Below are 25,477 nucleotides of genomic sequence, written 5' to 3'. Positions count from 1 at the left end.
CTTTTATCAAGGGTCATGTCTTTAACACATTAAAAATGGAGGAATTAATGAGTCCACAGTTTTCATCTGAAAGACTAGTGCAAGCATCACTGTACCTTGGCAGGAGTGAGATCACACAAGACGATGCCAGATTCATGGATGTGCTTCAGCCCCCTGACCAGGTCACTCCCGAATTCTCGTACAACATCTTCAGACAGACATTCATCCTGAGATATAACTGCTTCAAGTGAGCCTCCTGCAAATGCAAAAACGATATATCCACTGTGTGAACAGAGACATTGAAACAACCCCAAAATCTATGACAATAAGACATCTATGATCAGGACCTTTTAGGAACTTTGGATATAGGACCAATATAGGGCCAACAAAAGCAAACTGAACTGACAAATAAAATCTTGAATGTGAACTTTCAGTCAATCTTGAATGTGAACTTTCACTTATCATTTTTAACATTGATGTTTTTCCCATTTGTTAAGCACTTTGAGTTGCATGCCTTGTATGATACAGTGCTATACAAAGACAGTTATTATTATTATTATTATTATTATTATTATTATTATTATTATTATTATTATTATTATTATCATCATCTTTTAGGGCCAGACTGAAGAATGAATAATTATCAGCTGGAGCTAAATGGTAGGATCAAATATGTGGCACGCCTTTTCCAGCATGTTTGCCTTTAGGACAAAATAGACCTGCAGAGGAATAGAGTACCGGTATGTACGCATCATGTATTTATGTATGTACTGTATGTATGTATGTATGTATGTAAGTAAGTGTAACGGAGGCAAACTAGCTGAGTGCGGCATGGAACATTAGTAAACCTCCCTCCCGAAGCCTCAATACAGTGCGGTAACGTTGGGCTATCGGACTGGCCCTTTAGCTCAGCATGCTCGTACTGTGACTCCAACTACTGAACCAATGTAGTTGACGAGGTGGCAGGTTCGCGCCCCGAGGGGGACGAACTGTGCAGGAACACTTCCGTCACAGTGGTGCCGTGACCCGGATGGGAGTGAGGTTTAAGGGGGAGAGTGTAACGGAGGCCAACTGGCTGAGTTCAGCGTGGAACGTTAGTAAACCTCCCTCCCCGAAGCCTCAATAAAGTGCGGTAGCGGTGGGCTATCGGACCGGCCTTTTAGCTCAGCGCGCTCGTACTGTGACCCCCACTGCCGAACCGATGTAGTTGACGAGGTGGCAGGTTCACGCCCTGAGGGGGACGAACTGTGCAGGAACACTTCCGTCACATATGTATGAATGTATGTATGTGTGTATGAAGGTGTATCAGGACTTAACACTGGCAACTGGCAACCAGTCAAAAAGGGGTAACAAAAATGTATCTGTGGCTATTGGCTAGTACTAATTTCAATCTCACGAGCTACTTTGGCAGGTAGGCTAACTTATTCTTGGTTAGGACATAGGGCCTATCACATAGCCTCTATCTGGTTTAATACTATTATATTATGTCATACTTCATCCAACATCTTACCAGTACACAGTTCCACAACCAGCCATAGATGATTGCTGGTCTCGTACCACTCATAAAATGAGACAACATTGTCGTGTTGGATGTCATGGGTCAGCCGCACCTGTCAATGGCAGCCAGTAACAGTTACAGTCAGGTAGGCTATGTTATTCCCGTGCAGTAAATTATTCTGAATAGTTAATTTAGCAAAAATAAAATACTTACATGGTTAGTTAGCTCGGGTCTTTTTGCCTTCTCGCTGCAAATGATAGCAACGAAATGGATACTACCTTTTCGTCTGCCTTTGTATACAACGGACTTACTCCCCCTCCCAATTTCTTCATAAAGAATGAAGTTCTCCATCCCGAAGTTGGGAAGCTTTGCCCAAAACGTGGTTTGATGGCAAACTAACCAAGCGCTTCACAGGACATCCCACCTAGATGATTACAGTGAGATAACACATTTATCAAGTAAACAGTAAGTTGACAAACGACGGACAACACAACCGTCTGGTGAAAGAACTGTCAACCCTGTAAGAAAGTTGACTAGTATATGCACCTCAACAACATGGACAAGTTGTTAGCCGTGTCTGTGAACTTTCAGAGACAGTATGGGACTATGACGACTCTACAACTGACAAAGTCGGTTGCTGAGCCAGTACAGCACAGCTAAATGTGCGACCACCACCTCATAGTTCCCTCCAAAACTAAACAAATATGTATCTTTTTCATGTAGCCTATGCGAGTTTGTGTGCAATCTTACCATCAAAACGCAGCGTGCACTTTGATTACATAGAGGAGCAAGCGAGTTTTGTTGTGGTCGCCAAAAACACTCACTTTCAGAAAAGAGCTTCCGTTCCGTGCAACATAGAATGTTCCATTAATGAGGAAATGGGGGGAAAAGGTAAGTGACAAAAATAAGCATCAATGTTGGAGGGATTTGTCACATCAGTACAATATAAGTTATTGTTTCATGTCAATTCAGTTGCTCTTCAATTTACTTCTCAAATTGTCTATTCGATGGAATAATGGGCAAATGTTTGAAATATGGTGCAAACACCCCCAATTAGGTAAGCCAATCCACAAGTTGCTATGATACATTGAGGGACGCGAACGCGGTTACTCCGACTGTCAGCCTCTTCTTGCTGCTGGGTTGAAAGAAAATCAGAAATATACTTAATTTGGGTCAATATGTTGTAGTGTCTTTGAAATGGACGCTAGAGCAATACACGTTATCGTATGCACCCTGAAATGTCTCTAAAGGCGCCTTGCGTGCCATAGTAGTCAGAGCTAAATTCTCTGGAGAGAAGAAGTGGTGTGCACGTGCAAAATCTAGGGGCAGGACAAAAATAATTATTGAAAAATAAAACCTAAAAGTATAAAAATCGAAGTGTCATGACTCCTGTCAGTTCATAACTATTTTTCCACATACCCGATCCATTTCACTAGAGGGCACTATACTACAAGTATGATGGGTAGTTCTCGGGCGGTGAGTCTGCGTGTCGCGTGCGCAACTAGATGCAAGCGCGCTCGAAACAGCAGCAACCAGCAAGCAACGGTGCAGACTAAAATCTGCAGGTGTGAAACATTGGACTCGAGATTGTAACATACCCAACCGGGAGGTTTTTTGATCAAGCCGTACTTAGCCTATATATTTGCACTACCCTGTGCTAATCTGCTGAGGCCAGAGTGTGTTGAACGAGAGTTTATCTTTACTAAATGGTAGTGACGGGGGATTTATGTTCACAGCTCTCGGGAATTCAACAGGAGGTAGCATGGCAGGATTTCGCATGTAAGTGCTGCAGGTGACAAAACGGCCATTCTGTTTTTTGCGTTAATTTAATTGAGCAATGAGTGTTTAAAATTATCCAAACAAACCGTGCATACGCTGCCAGCGACAATAACATGTCCGTCGAACAGTAATTCTCACATTATGTCAAAATAAAAGTTAATTTATAGTTTGCCTTTCTTTGCCTGTCACTTCAATGCCACCACCACAGACACATTAAGACATGTACAAAGGACCTTGTGATGATATCTCCATTCATTTTATGTGAAATATGCTGTTCTTTTATATTCTTTTGCAGGGGGAATGCCAACATTTCTCCATAGAAGACCACAGACCCAAGAGTTGATCCCTGATCCTGTCCAGGTGGGCCGACGGCCATAGCCAGATGGATTCCTTAGATGACAACCTGGAGGCTGAACAAAGTGGAGTGTAAGTAGTGTGTTTAGTGAAGTATATGAGATCACACTTTTTTATGAACGAAAAACCCTGTCGCTCATATTAGTACCATGTATGTTGGAAGCAGAGCCAGTTTTCAGTTCTGGCCATATTGAGGGCATATATTTCAGTCAAGTAAATTTGACCTTTCTGTGTAAATTAAATGGCACAACGGCATGAACAATTGAGGATTTTGTTTTGTTATAGTAAGTATATTCTAGAGCAGGCCCGTGGGCCAAATCTGGCCCGTAGAGTAATTTTACCCGGCCTGCAAGATCCTTTCAAATGCAGTGTTTCCCATACATTGAGGAAACGATCGTGCACTGGCATAGTTCAAATTTGGCTGCCATAGTTTCTGATATGCACTTAAAAATATTTTTCGAAAATGTTTAAAAAAAAAAAAAAAAAAAAAGGTTGCCGGTTCGACTCCCGACCCACCAGGTTGGTGGGGGGAGTAATTAACCAGTGCTCTCCCCCATCCTCCTTCATGACTGAGGTACCCTGAGCATGGTACCGTCCCGCTGCACTGGTCCCTTGGGGTGCCATTGAGGGCTGCCCCTTTGCACGGTTGAGGCATAAATGTAATCTTGTAGTGTGCAGTGCTCACTTGTGTGAGTGCTGTGTCACAATGGCAATGGGAGTTGGAGTTTCCCAATGGGCTTTCACATACTCTAGTTCAGGGCTATTCAAATGGCGGCCCTGGGGTCATATGCGGCCCTTGGACGACAAGGTTCTGGCCCCCACAAGCCCCTTGAAATACAGAATCTTTTTTTTTTTAGTACAGGTACAGGTTCCGTATCGAGCTGAAACAGGACACATGGGACGTTAAAATGCAGGAAATTACATCTAAGAAACGCAAAACTTTCCAGGGAAGAGCCCCCAGACCCCCCACCTTCTTCAAGTCTCCCATATTTTTTTCATTGACAGCCGGCAACCATAATACATACGTATAGTTCGGCCCCTTTACTCAGAGGAATTTGAAAAACTGGCCCTTGTTGACATTTAATTGAATAGCCCTGCTCTAGTTGCTACAATTGCTCTCACTAGACAGCAGCGATTCTCTGGCGTTTCAATCTCGTCGCGGCCGGTTTATTCGCCCGGTTACAGATTTTGTTTTTGGCCATCAGTCAATATGAGTTTGACACCCCTGTTCTAGATGATTTGTCTTTTACGCTAATACTGCTGTTGTTCCTATAACAAAACAATAAGCAACATTACAAGTCTTTCGTCAATTAAAATTTTGATCTGTCAATTATCACAGTTTTATAAGTCACATACAAAGTACTGTAATTCACAGTATTTACACAAACACTGTGTTGATTTCTCTCTCTGCAGTGTCCGGAAACGACACAGAGAGCAGCGCATCGCTGGAACGGTACAGAAGATTCATGAAATGAAGCAGAAGATGGTGGAAGCCGAGAGAAAGCAGGAGCAGTGGCTGTACTGGCGACCCATATTGTTCTGTGTAGGTGCCGGGGCAGCCATCAGCGCTGGACTCCTCGCCGTCTGGAGCTATCTCTCATATTGACCAATGGACTAAAGCGGCAGAGGAACTTACAAATATATCACTTCACAAACAAATGACAAAAAAATGTCTGACTGTGATCAGTAGACCAAAATATTGTTATTAAAGATCTACTTCCAATGAAAACCACTTTTACTCACTCCTTTACCCCACTACCCATAGATAGTTACATACCACATGCTGCACTTCCAAGTGGGGTGTCACCTTCACTGGCTGTCTTTCCCATTCACAGAAAAATACAAGGAGTGCATCAGGAAAAGCCTGTCCCATTAACGTCACAGGGGAAAGGCATTGCCCACTTCGGTTTATGCCCCCAAAAAACTGTAACGCTGTATTTCAGTTTGGGCCCTGCATCTGAACTTCCTGTAAATGGGATCTTTGAAGTGGTGCAGTTTAATTTGTGAAAAACACCAAGTTCACACAATAAAACAGTTTCTGGTCAGTGAGTAGTTTTTTTGTTTATAATTGTTTGACATTGCAGAATTATTTTTTCCATATATTTATTCTCTCACTTAACTACAATGTACATTACACAATTCACATTTGATTAGACATGATGCAGGCCCAAGCATATAAAATCATCACAAACTTTTATTTTGACAGAAAAAAATGGCGGTCAGTCTGAGAATTATCCGCTGGTCTGATAAGTTTGATGCTAAACTCTTCTCGCCATAGAGACGGGGCAACATCAGTTGCTTACACCACAACAATGTCTCTGCCTACCGATAAATCATCTGACATTAAACGGATAATCCGCGATCATTTAGTAAAGGTGAGAAGACAACGACCATGCCCCTACATCATGAGAAACAGAGACATTGATAAGCTCGCGTTAGTTGTTGGAGATCAACACCCGAGTAAACTCAACAAGTTGCTGCTAGATAACGACACTGCATTTCTTATAGGTGAACATCAACGACAAGATACGTGGTGTGTTAGCAGAATCATCACAAGATGGCATTGATCCTGGACGGTGGTTTTCTGGGGAGGACTACATGCACGCTTTGCAACAGAGGGGACTCGTCGACGATATTATGAAGGACCTCACGTTGAACGTTGATATGGTAAATCATTCTGATTGATTTGCGATCTTGACTAGCGGGCTAGAACTGCTTGTGTCAGTTGTATCACACATTCCATAAACTGGTCAGTAACAGCATTCACGTGAAAAGTAGCCCAGGCAGGCTTCTGTAAAATTATTAATTTTAGGGGGGGAAACTAAATGTGTGTGGTGGGCACTGGGCAGCCGTGGCCCAGAAGGTTCAGAAGATGGGTTTAGATCAGTTGCAGGTCCAAATCTCACTCCTTTACCGCATCTCCTAGCCTGACGGGTGGGTCAGACCAGAGTTTCCCAAACTTTACCATGACAAGGCCCCCCCTATATACCATTACATCCCAGCCAAGACCCCCCCTGACATGGGTCACACACCACACTATTTTTTCTGTGCACCACCTTTCACAACCATAGGGTAGGGCCTGTGAGGCAGTGCTCCACCAGGATACAAGATAATATTAGGAATATAATTATTGTTAAGCTTAGTTTCGTTTTATATCATTCAGTTTATTCCTTTTTTTGTTCTTACATTTCCTGCCAACCTGCCGCGGTGCCTAGCACCTCCTCGCAGCCCCCCCAGGGGTTCCCTGCTCCCACTTTGAAGACAATTGGGTCAGACCATTCCTTGTGAATTACGAAGTAGCTATTAATGTGGTCTGGTGGCTTCCTCATTCCATGGCTGAAGTGCCCTTGAGCAAGGCACCTAACTCCACACTGATCCAGGGACTGGAACCAATACCCTGTACTAAAATAACTGTGAGTTGGTAAAAAAAACATCAGCTAAGTGTAACTATTTATTAATGTAAAATGTGTTTACAGTATGACAGAAGGGGCAACGGGGGTTGCATGAATGTTTTCTGGTCGGGGTCTCGGTAAAAAAAAAGGTTTGTGAACTATTCTCCGAGACAACTACAGGTCACTGCAACCAAGAAATGGGTCAAGGTAACATCACCTGTAGCTGCTAGACTCAACCCCTGCGACCAGGGGCGCCATTAGAAATGTTGGGCCCATGTAAAATGTGAATTTTGGCCCCCAAAAATGACAAATGATGTCATCGGTCAGTGCCTTAGGCCCTTAGAATATGTAACACCTTTCCCCCTTAGCGCCGCCCATGCCTGCGACAGATCTATTATTGAAACTTCAGTGCTGCCTGTAGCATAGATAGAGATGTAGGCTACTCTGTTCTAATTGGACTGTGGTGGCTACGCACCCCATGACCCTACGATGCAATATAGTGAAAAAATGTCCATACTAGCAGTAAGGTAATTCGAGATACCGCAACGGCTACATGCACATTTAGACAGCAATGCATTCTGGCTTAAAAAGTTGCATGATGGTTAGATTTCCTGTCAAACTTTCGGTCATGTTGCATCGCGAGGTGACATGTCACATGGTGTCAAACTATCGCGGGATGAATGTGACTGCAGTCGGATCTTGCAACCCCTGCAGTTGCCTATCCCAGTCAACGCTCGTCTGCAGACCACTGCCGAGGTCACTCTCCCATGAACTGGTTGGTCAACAACTCACTCACGTGTGTACATGAGTCTTGTCTCACACCCCTACACAAGTTTGCGCAGATCCCCACTTCACCTCCTCCTCTCCACCTGCCCCCCCACACCTCACACGTGATGTGTTTGTAGATCAAACTGGTGCGAGCTCATCGACGACTCTCGTTCATATTTGTGGCCGACTTTAAATGCACTGTATTTAATAAGCTTACCACCCACATCATGATAACAAGTTCTCGCTCACGTGCTTCGTCTATGATGGTTGACAGCAACAAATTCGTATGAGGCTAATGTGTGTGACCACTTGCAATGGAAAGTCTTTGCACTCAAACCAGGCTCTTTTTCTCCTCCTTTTGATGTTCTTAGAGAGACGAGGGGAAACCTGAACACATTGGAGTAATGGAAGCTGAGAGGAGTAAGTAACATATTGTCCAAAACTCACCTTTCTTTCCTTCTTCATCTGTCTCTCTAGCTCAATGTAAAAAAATGATATATATATTCTTAAAATGACTTTAAATCCCCAATAGAGTAGAGTGCTTTTATTGTCACTATATAAACACAGTGAAATTCTGTGAACAAAATTCAAGAGACACTGCACACTGCTTACTTTTCGAATTCGCTCAGAGAAATAAAGTTAAGAAAAGTAAGCCGTGTGCGGTGTCTCTTGAATTTTGTTCATTGATTCACCTTATCCTACCTCACACCTGCACCTGCATTGCTTAGGGCTTGTGCACAAGCCCTATCTTGCACTTTGACAGTGAAATTCTGTTTGGAAGAAACCCACAAATGCCCACAAAATAAAAGATATATTAACAGTATAATAAATAATATTTAAAAGTCCATATGCATCTCACAGTATAGCAAGTCCTGAAGTATTGAGTGGGGCTGGAGACGCATTGAGTTCAAAAGTCTAATGGCAGTAGGATAGAAACTGTCCTTCATTCTCGTAGTGCGGACACGCAGAGTCCTAAAGCGCCTGCCAGATGGTAGCATGGTGAAGAGCCTGTGACCAGGGTGTGTGTGAACTTTAAGGATGTTTAATGCTCTGTTTGTGCAGCGTGTATGGTGGATCTCCTCAAGTGTGGGTAGTTGGCAACCAATGATTCTCTCTGCTGTTTTAATAATGCGCTGTAACATCTTCTTGTTGTCGTGTGTGCAGCTGGTGTACCAAGATGTAATGCTGTATGTAATCACTGATTCAATCGTACACCTGTAGAAATTAGTGAGCAGATCTCGTGGTAGCTGGGCCAGCTGCTCCACCTCCTCTCTGTTGGCCGTCTCGTTGTTGTCATAGATCAGGCCAATCACGGTTGTGTCGTCAGCAAATTTAATGATGGTGTTTGTGCTGTGCTTAGGATCACAGTCATGAGTGAAGAGGGGGTACAAAAAAGGGCTCAACACACATCCCTGCGGCGCGCCTGTATTTAGTCTGATGCGTCTTGAATGATGTTTGCCCATGCGTACAGACTGAGGTCTGTTACTGAGGAAGTCCAGTATCCATCTGCAGACATGGGGACTGAAGCCGAGATTGTACAGCTTAGTGGCCAGCTTGATAGGGGGGATGGTGTTAAAAGCGGAGCTGTAGTCCATGAACAGCATCCGCACATAGCTGTTTGGTTTCTCCAGGTGTGAGAGGGCAGTGTGAATGGCCAATGAAATGCCATCCTCTGTAGATCTATTCGCCCTGTAGGCAGTATTTAAACAGTATTTAGAGAGTGCACTCAAGAAGCTGAGATAGATTACGTGGCGTAGGGATGCACGATGTGAAAATTTTCGGCCGATACCGATATCCGATATCCGATATTGATATTGCGGTTTTGGCCGATAACCGATATTAACCGATACCGATGTTTTTTTTTTTTTTTAAAGAGATAACATTTAATACAGACTGACAATGATGCAAACAAACTGAATGTTTGAATGTTCTCTTATTTCCAAAAAGACTTTTTAACTCCCTGTGATAAAATTAGATAAAAAATAGAGACAAACTAGAAGACAAACAATGAAATTCACCGTCAAGTCCAATCTTTTAGAACCGCAACATATTAAAAAAAAAACATCTGTGTTCACATCGGCCCAGTTTTACCCATCGGACCGGTGTCCGATGTGTTGAGAAATGTCAAATATCGGCCGATACCGATACATCTGGCCGATACATCGTGCATCCCTAACGTGGCGTATTGGGCAGGATCGCTGGCGGAGGTGCTGAAGTACTGCCACGGCCGAGAAATCTCTATGCAGCAAACATTCCCGATCTCGGGAGTACGGGGCGCCACTGAGAGCTGGGGCAGTAACTGCGCCCGCAGATACGTGCGAACTCTGAACGAGCACCCCCTGGCAGATGATGGTTGGAGAGCAATGGAGCGAGGTGAATTGGAAGGAAGTGAGGGCAAGACACCTGATGAATTGATCGAATAGCGGCGGAAGGGAGGCCAAAGGGGAGGTGGTGGGTGCGAGGGAGAAAGAACATTTCTGACTGGAGACAGGTGAGCGGAGAACAAATGCTGTATAGTTAATTAGGGGGCGTTCCAAATTCCGGTGCGCTGAAATTCCACCAAAAGACGGCAGAATGAGATGCAGCTGGTTAAATAGGCGTGCCTATCTTTTCGCACTACACTTAATAGGCCCTCCACTATTTTTATGTGCTCTCTATCTGTTCTAATTACTTAGATACTGCAGTACTCTGTATTGACCACACACTCTGTACTTGCTTCATTGTCCTCCTTGTAAGTCGCTTTGGTCTAAAGCGTCTGCTAAATGTAATGTAATGTAATGTAAACTATTTCTTTCTCCTGACAGACGCCATTATTAATCCCAAGAGAAGATACATTTACCTTCAGATCCTCGGAGGAAAGGCTTTTCTTGAGCACCTGCAGGTGCCGGACAGAATCTCTCCGGACGCACACTCAACGTTAACACTCTACATCAACTTTCGTAACCAGCGCTTTCGATCCAAACCTGTTCCCTGTGAATGTGAGCCAGAGCTACAAGAGGGTTTCCTCTTGGAAGTGCATCAAAGTCTAACAGGTAAAATGTCTGAGTTTAAAGGTGCGCTGGGTATTACTTTTAGCAGTTTCTTTCTTGAATTCATGCTTCCCATTCACAAATCCCACCTTTTTCGTGAATACTTACCATCGCCATCAAATTGTAAATATTCATTTTGATTCATTTTGGCACTTTTCATACATGAAAAGGTAGATCTTTCTTATTAGTTTATTATTTTATAAATATTCATGAAAAGATCAAATTTGACAATAGGCGGCACAGTTTCATTGAGCAACATAGTTGCAATACCCACACTGCCCCCCATACTGCAATAGCCTCGCGAGCCATCCTACGTACTTCCGCCAAAGGATTGGCTCCACTACTGTAGTCTGGCCGTGCTTCTCTGTGGAGTGCCTGGAGCAGTAGAATTTTGATCGCAACGCCCCCCCAGAAAACAGCAAATAAGCGAATACGCCCCCCACGTGGGGGCGAAAGGGGGAGGACGCTCGTGACAATGACGTACACATCTGCGCCAGAGCCATTGGTCTGCACTATGTTGTTGTTGAGTAACTGCCAGCGATTGGGTGAGAGGTGTCCAATAATTTCAAACCATAGCTGAGTGCAAACTTTCTGCTTCCAACAATCGCTTCAGAGCAAACAAATGCCAGACCATAAATACGAAATGAAATGGTAGTATTATGGGATGGTCAGGACCAGGCTAATCCTGCAATGCCTTATGGGTGCACCTAATGGGCTTGTTTTCAAATTCCTTTTGAAGTTGAACAGTTGAATGTGGTGGTCATATCAATCCATTCATCTGATCTGTAACTCTCAGTCTAGCAGTAACACTTCAGCTGCTATTATTTTAGGCCTATTGAATTGGATTTGGCCGTTGAGCCGAGAGTGCTTTAAGATTGGATGCGAAAAGCAGACTAAGGCAGATTCAGAATATAATATCAACTGTTAAACTTTGAGTTGGAAAATTATCTTATTCTATTCTTGTGAATGTGTTAATTTGATAAGAAACTACTACAGGTATTGATTATTTATTTTCCCAGGAAATGAAAACAAAATGGCGGACTGTTCGACATTGCTCTCTATCTGTGATCCCATTCACATGGTTCTGATCAAAACAACTACGTCAGGTGACACCACGCTTATGTCTTCGCACTTCCTTGACTGGCGAAGTGTTCTTTGTGCGCCAGATGGCAAGACCAGCATCACAACCGAACTTCTGGGAGTTGGTAAGAATCTTTATATAATCCAATAAGTAGTGCCACAGAGACCTGAATGTAACTTGTACAAGAAATAATCACTGCATGGTTTTCGTTTTTGACGTTCTATTGTAAATGGCAATTTTCTTTATTTCTTTATTTTGACCCCACTTTGAACAACTGGTGTGATTTGACACACTTTGGATAGAACATGTTATACTTAAAATTACAATGATTTCAAATGTATTTGTTCACCAAGTTAAGTACTAGCATCTCGCATGAACAATAGTGTGTCAGTCCACCTCCTTCAAGTGGAATGAATAAGGTAGGGTGAAGGAAACATCATTTTCAGTTCTGGAATTATTGTGCAAATGACTCCTTTTCTTCTCGTACTGTATGTGTTGTCTGGTCTTCAGGGAGAGAGTGCAAAGCAACTGTTGGAGTGCTGAATCTGAAACTGGAAATATACCCTCACCTGTCCGAGCACCTCTCCACAGAGGTTGTTACGACTCAAGTAAGGAAAAAGTAAATAATATGTGTAAGGGCCGACGAGGTGACCAGTTCCACAAAGTTAATGGCGAGGCGGTGGCTCCGAACTCCAGCGATGTGCGCAGCACAGAGACGGAGTTGCCTCCGCCAAGCCATTAACTTAGTGGAACGGGTCAACCTCGAAGGCCTTATCCCGCTTATCTGCCGTTAGAGTGGGTTACTTTTTTATCTATTACTTTCTGTAAAGTTGTAGGAACCGTGCCAACTGCACCTGAATCTTGTGAGCAAGATGGACATGGGCATGAAGCGTTAGACGCGTCTAGAATTTTTGTTTGGAATGCCGGCGTGATTATTTAATTTTCCGTAGATGATGTGCATGCCATGGTTTCCACAGCCATATCCCTTAGATCAGAGGTATTCAAATAAATGTCAACGAGGGCCAGTTTTTCAAATTCCTTCTAGTAAAGGGGAGACTTCATTGAAGTGGGGAGTCCGAGGGTCCTCCTCCAGAAAGTTTTGCATTTCTTATATGTAATTTCCTGCATTTTAACGTCCTGTGTCCCGTTTCAGCTCTATACAGAACCCATACTTTTATCTCTAAATTTCGAAAAACAAATCTGTATTTCAAGGGGCTTGTGGGGGGCCAGAACCTTGCTGTCCAAAGGCCGCATCTGGCCCCAGGGCCGCCATTTGAATAGCCCTGCCTTAAATAGTATCGGCATTCCAAACGAAGATTCTATGTGCATCTAACTTAGTTGCACGTTTGACGCCTGACTGGTTCCACGGAATTACGTTATGGTCACCCCATCTGCCAATCAGAAAAGAGAATTCCGTTGCGAAGGCTGATAAAGTATAGCAATGTTGACTAATGTGTAAATGAGGCCATTTCAAAGAGTTTATTAGAAATCATGGTTCTTCGCTAATGGTAATATGGTTTAGCTAATTATTTATTGTCATATTTATTTTGTTCTCTGCCAACCTGCCGTGGCCCTCCTGGCACCTCCACCCAGGGGTCCCTGGCCCCCACTTTGAAAACCATTGAGATACATTACACAGTCCATCCCATAAGATTTGTCGCCTGTCCATGTTGTTGGAGCAACAGCCAATAACCTGACTTTCAATTGATCAATTGACTTCAGAAGTAGCTTATATGAAAGCTTCAACTCTCCCAAATTAAGTTTTATGCACAAAAATCAATTTGTTGCACCGAAGGAAGATTAATCATTTAATGAACAAAGAATAGGCATTTTTTGGCATTTTTGGCAGATTTTGGCAAGACATCATTTTTGTCAATGTCTTTTCTTCTCTCTCTTTGTAGCAATCACTGGAGAAACAGAAGACCATGGAAAAGGAGCGGTTATTTCTTGTGTACGCAAAGCAGTGGTGGAGGGAATTTCTAGACATTCGTCAGTCGCATCAGAACAGGCTTGTGAAAATCTTTGCACAGGTAGGTGTCCGTTTGCCTGGCCTTGCATTCCATTTGCATTTGCATGCCTTCCATAAAGCTCCAGACGTTGACATTTCCCTCCATGTTACATCTGGGCTGAGTCTTGTGGGAGGACATTATTCTTGTGGCCAGACAACTGACAAATCAGCTTTGAGGGAAAATCAGATGCACATTTGAGACTTAGGAGCTGTTTATAACCGGCTAAAACATAGTAACACCCCCCCCCCCCCTTGACTTAAATGAACCTGACAGAACTACTAGTAGTAGTCATACTGTCATAGTACAAGGGCCATATGTATGGGGGCCTAGTGAAGGTGGGGTCCGTTGTTTACTAGGGCTAAAGTGCAGGGGGAAATCCTGGTTTGTGTTCATAGTACAGCCCTTGGAGGACTTCATAAAATTCGAAGTGGCCCCTCGAATGAAAGAAGTTTCCCACCCCTGAATTTAACTGATTGCATGGCTTTTTTTGTACCATGCATTGACATAGGTAGTTTGTGTTGATATCATTTGAAGGAGTTTTAATTATGTGTATTATGTTTAAATAGGATGAAAATGGCGTGAATCGGCCTGTCTGCTCATACGTCTGCGTCCTGCGAGGGGGTCGCCTTTTGGAAACCCCGCGTCAGGCTGCACGCTTTGTAAGCCTGCTGGCCCAGGAAAGAGTACGCGGGGTGGGCAGTGGCGGATACCATGAGCAGTGGAGTAGCGCAATGGCTTTCCTGTGCAGGAACAAGGTCTGTCTCTTCTCTCTTCACAAGTCAGTCTTGTCATTTGATTGTTAATTACTTATTTTTACTTTCCTATATTTTTTTGTACTAGTGTATCTAGTTATTCTTATTTTATTATTAAGCTCTCTTAATGTATCCTTACCAATTGATTAAACATCAAGCTGCTTCTGTATCTGTATCTGTGAGGAAAAAAAACAATGTGAGCACAGCCTAAGAGTATTTTTGTATATATACTGTATATATACAGTCCCAGGAAAAAGTTTGTACACCCTTTGAAATTTCTTACATTTCTGTCAAAATTGATCATAAAACATGGTCTGATCTTCCCGGAAATCTCAAGAACAAACAATCAGAGTCTGCTTTAATTAATTCCACCCAAACATTTTCATGTTATCATATTTTTATTGGTCATAAGGCCATAACATTCACAGGAGAGCAGGGCATAAGTAAGTACACCCTTGCATTAAGTAGGTTTTAACCCTCAGTTAGTTGCAATATCATCAACTAGACTTGTCCTGTAGTTGCAGATCAGATTAACAAAACAATCTGTTTGTATCTTGCCTCTTCTTTAGAGAACTGCCTCTCATCAGCAAGGTTTGTGGGATGTCTGGAGTGCATAGCTTCCTTGACTTTGTGCCATATAATCTCAATTGTTTTTTTGTCAGGGCTTTGACAGGGCTATTCCAGAATGTGTATTTCATTATTATGAAGCCATTTTAAAGTCGATTTGCTTCTAATATGGGTTATTTTCACATTTCAGCACCCATACTCTTGTGTGCTTCAACTGTGTGACAGACTTCCTCACGTTTTTTCTGTAAAATATCACAATAAACTTCAGTTCATTGTTCCATTGATAATAGCAAACTGTCAAGGGCCTGAGGCAGCAAGGTAGCCGCATATAATGATGCTCCCGCCACCATACTCAGAAGAGGAGATGTAACCAAGAATAGCTAAAAATGGGATTCATTCTGCCAATCTAAAATTAATGGGGTTTCTGTCCAAAAAATATTGCTGCACCTTTGAGGTTTGCGAAAAAATATTTATATGCTTCATAGAATTACTGCAAAATATTCTGTAGACCAACGTTGAAACCAAAGTTGAATTATTCAGGGGAACACACAATGTCATGTTTGGAGGAGAACTGGAGAACCACACCTTCACCAAAACATCATCTCCAACTTTGAGTATGGTGGCGGGAGCATCATTATATGCGGCTACCTTGCTGCCTCAGGCCCTTTTCAGTTTGCTATTATCAGTGGAACAATGAACTCAGAAGTTTATCGAGATATTTTACAGAAAAAAGTGAGGTAGTCTGTCACACAGTTGAAGCACACAAGAGGATGGGTGCTGAAATGTGACAACAACCCATACTTTAGAAGCAAATCGACCTAAGAATGGCTTCATAACAATGAAATACACATTCTGGAATAGCCCAGTCAAAGCCCTGACAAAAAAACAATTGAGATTATATGGCAGGAATTCAAGAAAGCTATGCACTCCAGACATCCCACAAACCTTGCTGACAAGAGGCAATTTTCTAAAGAAAAGGGAGACCAGATACATCCAGATTGTTTTGTTAATCTGATCTGCAACTACAGGAAACATCTGGTTGAGGTTATTGCAACTAACTTAGGGTTAAAACCTATTGAATGCAAGGGTGTACTTACTTATGCCTTGCTGTCCTGTGAATGTTTACATCTTATGGCCAATGAAAATATGAAAACTTGTAAATGTTTGTATTGAATTAGTTAGAGCAGACTCTGGTTGTTCCTTCTTGTGATTTCCGGGAAGATCAGACCATGTTTTATGACCAATTTTGACTGAAATGTAAGACATTTCAAAGGGTGTACAAACTTTTTCCTGGGACTGTATTTTTGCACATTTTCCCTATATCCCAAATGCCATTTTTAAATGCCATATTTTACATTCAACCGTTTTCAAGCTTACAGGTGATGGCATATCTATCTATGTGTGCACTCAGGGAGACTGTGAGGATCATGCAACTCTGTTGTGCAGCCTGCTCCTTGGGTTTGGCATGGATGCTTATGTGTGCGTGGGCACCAAGGCCAAAAACACTCCACATGTATGGGTCTTGACTTGTGGCACGGATGGAACCATCACCTTCTGGGAAAGCTTGACAGCTGAAAGGTCAGTGAAAGAACGGACAGTAATTCTAATTCATAAATGGTTTAAAAATAGGGATGTCAACAATTTTTCGATATCGATAAACATTCTGTTGTCGATTAAAAGGTTCATCGGTTGAAAAAAATTAATTGCAATTAATCGCCAACTCGACTGGTGACAGACCGAGCTGAAATGGGCATGACAAAGTGCGTGTGAAGAGGGTTGGGAATCGTGATCACCTTTGGATTAAAGAATATAAATGAAAATTTTAAACATTGATTTTTTTATTTTTATTTTTTGGTAACATGGAAATTTAGGGAGACTTCCTTTCAGCCTGTGTGGTGTTGCCATACCAGACAGTTCCCTCCCCTGCTTCTGTTTAACCAATAACAATCTCCCCTCAGGTACCTCCACAGACCGATGGACCCGGACGACCCCGTCACTCCGCTGCCTAAGGCTGCTCATCCCTACCAGACCGTGGGCTGTGCCTTCAACCACAAGGCTTTCCTGGCTAACTGCCAGCCGACAGATCTGGTGCAGTTCTGTGCTTTCGATTTTCGGGACAAGTCCCGTTGGAAGGCGATGAGTCCTGAGGCACTGGGCTCGGTGTGTGGGCCTGGATCCACTGTCTTCACCGTACCCCCGGTACCCATAATGCTGTGCGCCTCGTCGCTGGATCCAATCCAGGCCAGCAATCAGATGGAGATGGAGCTCCGACACCTGCTGACTGAACACAGGAAGGTGAGCGGGATAGTAACTGTGCGCGTACACCAGGAACGGCCTAATCCACCGAGTAGCTGAAGTCGCTGAAGAAGTTTCGCCTTGAATTCGCAGTATCCACCCTGGACGCAACATTGACATGTTTGAAGTTGATCAACATTTTATTGGTTTGATGTGTTTAGGCCTTCAGAAGACATACTGTATTTGCCCTCAACATAAGCTCTTGTGTTTTCCTCCTGAGATTAGTAGGAAGTAACCTCTCATCTTGAAAATCTTTTTCATTCTCATTTTCAGCTTGAATACGTTGTGGAAAGGTACACATTCCCCCTAAACAAACTGTCTTTCAGGACACCACTTCACTACGCCAGGGATTCTTAACCACAGGGCCGCGGCCCAAAGCCACAACCTCAAGGGCCGCAGTCAACTTTCAGTTTCATACCATTGGGCCACTTGGGCCACACCCCGCGTTTTTGTTGTTGTGGGGGGATTCATTAAGAACAAGACAGTAACACAGCCTGTGATGGTAACACCCTTTGCAGTGGGCTATTTGAAAAAAGAGAAATTACCAACCGGTTACGGTTCCCAGCTGATTTGGCGACGTCTCCTGTGTCCTAATATCCTCACGTTTTAGTAGTTAGAAATAACGGTGTTCAACGGTTAGGCTACTCAAAATAATTCTATTTACTGAATCTTTATCCCTTATACTTGTCCAAGTGTCCCCAACATGACAGTCCTTTTGCGAATTTTGCTTGAAACTGGAGAGTTTTCCGTCCGGCTCTGGAATTTCTGTTGTTCCCGCGCTGCGTCTTGAATTTACGATCAGCAGATTCATTACAAAGCACAAGAGCTGTCACGCAAACTTTGAGCTGCCAGAGAGGCATTTCAAATGTGTGAATGACTCTGACTTGCTAAACTGTGAGTGGATTTGATGAGTGAGATTAAATGAGATTAACATTAGCAATAATTAATGTAGGCCTAGGACTAATTCTTGTGGAAAAAAATACTTCAGTAATAACCTATTTATTTATAATTTATATCAATATTATAAGTCTATATTATATTATCATTATTTAATAATATAATATAATATAATATAATATAATATAATATATGTATAATAATGGGTAATATTATATGGGCCCCGTGACACTGTGCACTGGAAAAAATGGGCCTTGACGTCAAAAAGGTTAAGAATCCCTGCACTAAATGATTATTTCTCTTGGATGTCTAAGGAGCAGCCAACAAATATATATATATATATATATATTATTTTGAGAGGCAAGTGCATAGAGCTTTGTTCCATTTGCGTGGAATGACCCGTCTGTTTGTACGCACTTCTGTGCAATTTCATCTCGTGGTGGACTTCTAAATGCCGCTGTGGGAAGTAGACAGTAGCCTACGCAACAGGTGAACACTTTTCTGAGTTCTAACAGAACAGCAGTTTGCGGGTGTTTGGTAGCCTAGTAAACTAGCCCCACCCGCCAGCAGCCAAAATTATTTTTGCCTGCGAGTGGGTCTAGCCTCGGACAATGGCAAAGGCCCTGAAACCGGCTGACCAATCACAAAGCAGCAAACTTGATTTGATTTGTTTTGAATCTTTGAATGCAACGCAAAGCGTTGGCCAATAGGCACAGACACAGTTTGAGAAAACTCCCTAAAACTCCCGATCTTTCTCATTGATCGGGCCCAGACTAAATATTCACATAAATCTCACATTTAGTCTGGCTTCTCAGGCTAGGCGTTTTGCGTTTTCACATGGATATTCTGTTCGTGGACGTCACGTCACAGACATTCCAAGTTCCAAAAATGAATGTCAGGGAGACATTTACTGAACCGAAAAGTGCGCTCTCTGTCAAGCAGTTGCCCTGAACAGACCACTCACTTTGAAAAGACGCACATGCACTCAGGGTTTAACAGAAACACAGCCTTCACTCTACCCTTGCTCACATGCCTGTGAAATCTAATCAAAGTATTCCACGCTCAATGCGCGAGTTCCCATCTTGCCTGCGCATTCTCACAGCATTGTCAAAAATTCAGGAGATTGCCAGTGTTCGGGCTGTTGTTTTTTTCTGTGGCTGTTGTTTCTTTAGCTGCCATGCTGCGTGTACTAACAACCCTGAACATAGCGCACGCCATCTGCAAACTTCTCGTGCCTTCCTATTTTTTGTGCTCTGCTTGATGTTACTGACCATGAAGAGTTTGTTGAGTGTGGCGCTTGACAGTTATCCTCCTTATCTGCAGACGTTGTTGTGCAGTGTTTATGGTATTTACAGTGTATAAGCCGCCTGTGGAAAAAATAGCATTTTGGCTTTTTCCCCTAGCGCTAAGCCAAGAGGTGAATTGTTACAAAGTTATTGGGCTCATTGTCCACACGATCTAAACGATTTCTCCACTTCGGCAGTCTACGATCCTCTACTCTCTTGTTCTTCACGCTTTTATATCGTCAGATCGTGCACCCCTATCTTGTTTAGTATAATTTAGCCTTGTATTGTCTTTTATGTGCAGTATGCGTAGGCAGGCAGCTAAAGACCTACAGGCTGTGAAATGGCATTTAGTCATTATGCTGCCAAATGCTGGAACCAGCCTCCTGTCGAAATTACAACTGCCCCAACAGTATCATGTTTTTAAAAGAAACTAAAAACAGCTTTATTTTCCTCTGCCTTTGGTGATCGTTATCTACTATCTGTGATACTTTCTACATTATATTTTTTGCTCTCTCTTCTCTTTCTTTTCTCTTTGGCACATTGGATCCCAGTTATGTATGATAATGTGCTATAATAATACTATTGCTATTGCTATTTCTACTGTCGCAGGAGTTGGGTTTTGCCACAATGTGGGATGACAACCTGTCTACATTATATTTTTTGCTCTCTCTTCTCTTTCTTTTCTCTTTGGCACATTGGATCCCAGTTATGTATGATAATGTGCTATAATAATACTATTGCTATTGCTATTTCTACTGTCGCAGGAGTTGGGTTTTGCCACAATGTGGGACGACAACCTGTCATATCTGCTGTCGTCGGCACTCGTGGCCTATGAGCTGGAGCGATGCACCGGTATCGCCAGTGGCAACGAAGAGTTCCAGGATGCGGTCAGGAGGGCTGTCCCCGATGGCCACACATTCAAGGGCTTCCCCATCCAATTTCTGCACCACAGTGCAAAGCGGGCTTTCGCTACCTGCCTCAGGTGTGTTTACTTGTCCATACAGTGCTCAGCAATAAGGGGTACACCCCTGTTGAAAAGTACCATTTTGAACAACTTTTCAATAAGCACACGTTTTCTTTTCCAAAATGAGCATAGACCAAGCTTAATGCAACATCTGTTGAGCTTACAACAGAAAAGTAAGGTTAATAATACAATTTAAATGTCACTTTTTCAATTTCTGTGAAATTCTGGGGGTACAAATTGCCATGTGCAAGGTATCACCGTAATGCCTAGAATATGCACTTTCAGGATATACAATTAACTTTAATGTGCCCTTGGACCTTCTTGTGGCCCCATGGCCCCCAAACAGCATCATGAAAATCGAACAATTAATTCAGAATTAAATAGCTATGTCGGGTTTACATTGCATTTTCATTTAATTCCAAATTGTGAAGGCTTTACATAATGTTTTCAAAGCGGAATTAAGTTTTATTTGGAATTCAATTGAGGCCTGGCAAGGATCGACCAAAGCCAACTCCCTGGAAAGTACAAGGTTTGGTGCTACCAGTTTACACTCTACCAGAGGGTAATTTCAAATTCTTTGTATGACCATGTAATTTCAAATTCTTTGTATGACCAGTGCATGTAAAGAAATTGACAATAAAACCTACTTGACTTGACTTGAGAGGGTAATGTGGCCCCTGAAAATGAGCGAGATCCCCTCATCAACCGTGACTAAGATGGATGGGAAAGCCAACTCATTCATACGAAAGTGGTTGGGGTTGCCACGTTGCCTATCTGAAGCTGGGCTCTTCGGAAGAAATATGCTGCAACTACCACTGAAGTCACTACAGTTGGGCTACATGCAAGAGAAGGCCAGGTTGGTCCTTGAGCTTCGAGAGTCCACAGACGAGTCAGTCAGGAAGGCTAACGCCAGGGTCCTGACTGGCCGAAAGTGGAACGCCCAGACTGAGGTCGACCAAGCTGTAAGCCGGCTGCAGCACAAGGAAATCATGGGCAGAGTGCAGGTATGTAGAGTAGGCCTAGGATGGGGAGATGCACCAAGATTCTGGTCCAAGGCCCACCACAAGGAAAGGAAGAGGATGGTGGTGGCGGAGGTGACGAGGTTGGAGGAAGACCGCTACAAGATCAAGGCTGTGTCTCAGGGACGGCAGGGAAGCTGGACAACCTGGGAGGGAATCTCATACAGGAACATCAGTTGGTCAGACGTGTGGAAGATCCCACAGGCAAGACTCAGCTTCCTTATACGCTCAACCTATGACACACTCCCCTGTCCTTGGAACCTCCAACAGTGGTTTGGAAATGAGGAATGTTGCGCACTCAGCAATGCTCCCAATGCAAGCATATCTTGTCAGGCTGCAAAATCACGCCATCACAAGGCCGCTACAGATGGCGCCACGACCAAGTCCTGAGAAAGCTAGCCGAAGTACTGGAGGAGTGCAGACAGGATAGCAGAATACCATCGCCGACAGAGGACCCCACCACCTTTGTCGCGGAAGGAGGGATCAGAAGCATCAGGCAAAGAGAAACATCAAGGCCCTTCAGTCCCGGCCAGGATTGGAGCATGAAGGTCGACTTGGACAGGAAGCTTCCGTTTCCCACAGAGATTACCACTACATCTCTCCGCCCAGACATAGTGGCGTGGTCCACAAAGGCAAGAGGGGTGGCCCTCATTGAGCTCACTAAGAAAATGGAGGAAGGGATCCAGGCTGCCTTCGAGCGGAAAAATGCCAAGTACTCTGAGCTGGCTGCTGAGTGCCGAGAGGCGGGTTGGAAGACTACCATCTACCCAGTGGAGGTTGGATGCAGAGGCTTTATGGGGTTGTCGACTATACGCCTCCTAAAGGACGTGGGAGTCACCGGAAGGAGGCTTAAGAAGGCAACAAAGGAACTGGCAGAGGAGGCAGAGAAAGGGAGCTTTTGGCTCTGGCTGCAGAGGAAGGACAGAAACTGGGGGAAGAACACCTAAACCCCAGACAAGCAGCTGCAGGGAACAGCAAGCCTATCTCCCAACCGCCTTGCGCATTCGGCACTTCACTCAACACTGTTGCCCCAGCAACCAACGCACCCGAGCACAGCTGCTTGGAAGGGGTTAAAGCCAGCAGCCAACGAACACCAAACAGCTCAACTGCCTCACAAACAACTCGTCAGTAAGCATTTATCGCATTCGGCACCTTTCACTCAGCACTAGGGCTGTAACGATACACTCAACTCACGATTCGGTTTGTATCACAATTCATGACCTACGGTTCGATACACCCTACGATTTCACATTTGCCAACATTATAAACTTTATGAATAAAAACTATGATAGTTTTTATAGGTAGAATAGGTTACAAGAGGCTACTAATATTTTTTCAAAGTTTCTATGTAATGATGATGCTTGGAAGTACTGTCATTTCATATCATGTGGTTGATTTCTGGGCTGATGGGTGTCAAAATGTTAAAGGGGCGTATCACGATACTGCCTCCTTGTATCACGATACAGTATTGTGACTCTGTATCACGATTTGTCGGTTCGATACAATATTGTAACAGCCCTACTCAGCACTGTTGCCGCCCCAGCAACCAACTCACCCGAGCACAGCTGCTAGGAAGGGGTTAAAGCCAGCAGCCAACGAACACCAAACAGCTCAACTGCTTTTTTGTCTTTTCCTGTTATTTATTTTTATGCTTATCAAATGTATGGAACGTATGTATTGTTGGTGCGAGCTGTACGCCAGGAGCAGATGGCCAGTGAGACTGGCCACTCACTGTCGGCCCACCGGCTGGAGTTGGCGGTGTTGTGGTTCAGGTCCGAAACACCGCAGAGAAGGCTGGACACCACCTGACGATATCTGCTTCTGGCGTAAGGCTACAGCTACCTGCGAAGGTGGTTGAGGAAGGCACCTCCTGTGCATGCATTATGAATGTGTATTCCCTATGTTTGTCTAGTAATTGATACAATAAATATGTTTGTGTCACAAATCTTATTTTCTCTCGCTGACCCATGGGCACCAGAGGAGGTGCGACAGGCAGTAATGCCCAGCAGGTATTAACAGCTACCTGTACAATCCTGAAGTGAATTTGGAATTAAATGTCCCATGTAACCGAGGCCAATGTCTTCTGCCCATTACTTTATCTTAAGCCTATCAAAGTAGTTGTTTTACCATGATGAGATGTTGTTATTACGTGGTCACTGATATGAATGTCACCATTTTTACACAGGTCCCGTTTCTGTGAGGAGATCATTGGTTGCTGTGGCGATCATGTGAGGCTTGCCGTGCGAGTTCGAGTGTTTGCCTACCCCGAGTCGGCTTGTGCTACGTGGGTCATGCTTGCATGCCAGTACTATTGTATTCTGTGATCGGTGTGCTCAAAATGTATGTATTTATAATGATGTAATATTGGTGCGTTTATTTGAAAGACCACATTAGTTTGTCTACTATGTACAGTCAGAATAAGGGATAAGTGTTTGATCCCTGGCTGATTTTGTTGGTTTGCCCACCAATAAAGATAGAATTTGAATGGTAGGTGTATTCTAGCATAGAGAGACAGAATGTCAAAAAGGAAATCTCGAAAATAACTTTGAAGAATATATTTTAATTAATTTGTATTTCATTAAATTAAATAAGTATTTGACCTACATTTAGTCTAGTGGAGGGAAGGAGGTTGGCCCTCAGGACTGTATATTACATGTCTCCCTCCATCCATTTGTTGATGATGTGAAGTTGTCCTGTGCCTTGCCCAGACAAACAACCTCAAACCATAATGTTACCACGGCAGCATTACTTTTCCTCAAAACACATTGAGTATTGTTAATGGCAAACAGCTTCATTTTGGTTTCATCTGGCACCTGCCAATGATATCCTAAACCAGTCTGATGTCCATTGGCAAACCTCAGGTGAGCCTGCACAGTTTCCCTCTGAAGCAGGGGTACCATGCATGCACTGCAGGATTTTAATCCTCTGGCATTCATAGTTTTCTTAGTGATTGAGGTCCTAGCTGTCGTCCATACGTAAAGTCCTAGGGTGTTTTCTCTCTTTTTCCATGATTATTGAATCCACACCAGGTCAAATCTTGACTGGAACCCCCAGGTAGGCCTTTTGATGGTCATTTTGGATTTCTTAATTTTTTGCAAGAAATGCACCAACAGTTTGCTTAATATCCAGTCTCTTGCTTGTTTTTGTAGCTCTTTCTCTCACACCTTGTCCCTGACATCCTTTGGCGGCTTTTTGGTCTTTCCCATGTTGGCAAGTTTGGAGTCTGATTGACTGACTCATACTATGGACTGATTCTGCTGATTCAGTGTGACTTTTATGCGAGTGACTATTAACAGTTGTCTTTTATTCGGGTGACAAGTCTGTGGTACCAGAATTATTAATGGTTGACAGGGGATGAAATACTTATTTCTGTAAATGAAATAAGTTGTCACATTAAAAACGTCTTTATTTAACTCGCACTTCTCTCCTTCTGCAAGAATACACCTACCTATGCCTACCATTAAAATTAGACTGGTCATGTCCTTGTTAGGAGGCAAACTAACTAAATCAGCAAATACATGTTATTCACAATGTAGGCTACCTTTAAACTTTTTGATCATTATTGTTTGTGTGCACACCACTGTAACGTTTTACTGAAATAGTTGCAGTAGAGAACATTTTGTATATTTTTTTTGTTTAATCCGCCAGTATGCTTTCGGTAATGCATGAAGTGGGTACCATACTGTTTTGGGGGATACTGGGTCTTTTTTATACTACATTTTAAGTGCTAAGGCAACATTTTCAAGGTTAATAATAAATCTTCTTTGGAAAGGTATGGTCATTCAATCATTACAGTGCTACAATGCTG

The 25,477-nt window shown here is 43.2% G+C and overlaps 2 protein-coding genes and 1 long non-coding RNA gene across 3 annotated transcripts in view; 2 read left to right on the top strand and 1 right to left on the bottom strand.

Annotated features, from left to right (window-relative positions):
- The window catches only part of ulk4 (unc-51 like kinase 4), a 141,514-nt gene extending 139,219 nt beyond the window's left edge, over window positions 1-2,295 (bottom strand). Inside the window, exons 1-4 of the mRNA XM_063199756.1 lie at window positions 2,228-2,295; window positions 1,691-1,901; window positions 1,490-1,589; window positions 96-235 (exon numbers count right to left, since the gene is read on the bottom strand). Of these exons, the coding sequence (XP_063055826.1) occupies window positions 96-235; window positions 1,490-1,589; window positions 1,691-1,828 (378 nt within the window). The 5' untranslated portion in view covers window positions 1,829-1,901; window positions 2,228-2,295. The remainder of the gene's footprint in view (window positions 1-95; window positions 236-1,489; window positions 1,590-1,690; window positions 1,902-2,227) is intronic.
- A 639-nt stretch (window positions 2,296-2,934) lies between these two features.
- LOC134448702 (uncharacterized) lies at window positions 2,935-5,342 on the top strand. Its single transcript, XR_010034834.1, has 3 exons — window positions 2,935-3,256; window positions 3,552-3,682; window positions 5,024-5,342. It is a non-coding gene; the product is annotated as an uncharacterized LOC134448702 (long non-coding RNA).
- Window positions 5,343-5,846: 504 nt separating this feature from the next.
- Window positions 5,847-25,444, top strand: cep76 (centrosomal protein 76). Its single transcript, XM_063199755.1, has 12 exons — window positions 5,847-5,985; window positions 6,119-6,277; window positions 8,142-8,190; window positions 10,575-10,802; window positions 11,819-12,004; window positions 12,391-12,488; window positions 13,782-13,910; window positions 14,456-14,644; window positions 16,620-16,786; window positions 17,167-17,503; window positions 20,451-20,668; window positions 23,855-25,444. Exons 1-12 carry the CDS (start codon window positions 5,866-5,868, stop codon window positions 23,991-23,993), a joined length of 2,019 nt encoding a protein of 672 aa, XP_063055825.1. The 5' UTR covers window positions 5,847-5,865; the 3' UTR covers window positions 23,994-25,444.
- Window positions 25,445-25,477: the final 33 nt, after the last annotated feature.

The sequence above is a fragment of the Engraulis encrasicolus genome, chromosome 5 (genome assembly GCF_034702125.1).
Source record: "Engraulis encrasicolus isolate BLACKSEA-1 chromosome 5, IST_EnEncr_1.0, whole genome shotgun sequence".
Classification (NCBI taxonomy): domain Eukaryota; kingdom Metazoa; phylum Chordata; class Actinopteri; order Clupeiformes; family Engraulidae; genus Engraulis; species Engraulis encrasicolus.
Note: the sequence above shows the minus strand (reverse complement) of the source record. Positions and strands in the feature narration are given on the sequence as shown.

Bases quoted from the DNA above. Each gene is read 5' to 3' on its own strand.
- cep76 (XM_063199755.1), top strand. From the start codon at position 5,866: ATGCTAAACTCTTCTCGCCATAGAGACGGGGCAACATCAGTTGCTTAC. The intron at 12,005-12,390 runs GTAAGAATCTTT...TCTGGTCTTCAG, and splicing joins AACCGAACTTCTGGGAGTTG to GGAGAGAGTGCAAAGCAACT. The intron at 16,787-17,166 runs GTCAGTGAAAGA...ATCTCCCCTCAG, and splicing joins GAAAGCTTGACAGCTGAAAG to GTACCTCCACAGACCGATGG.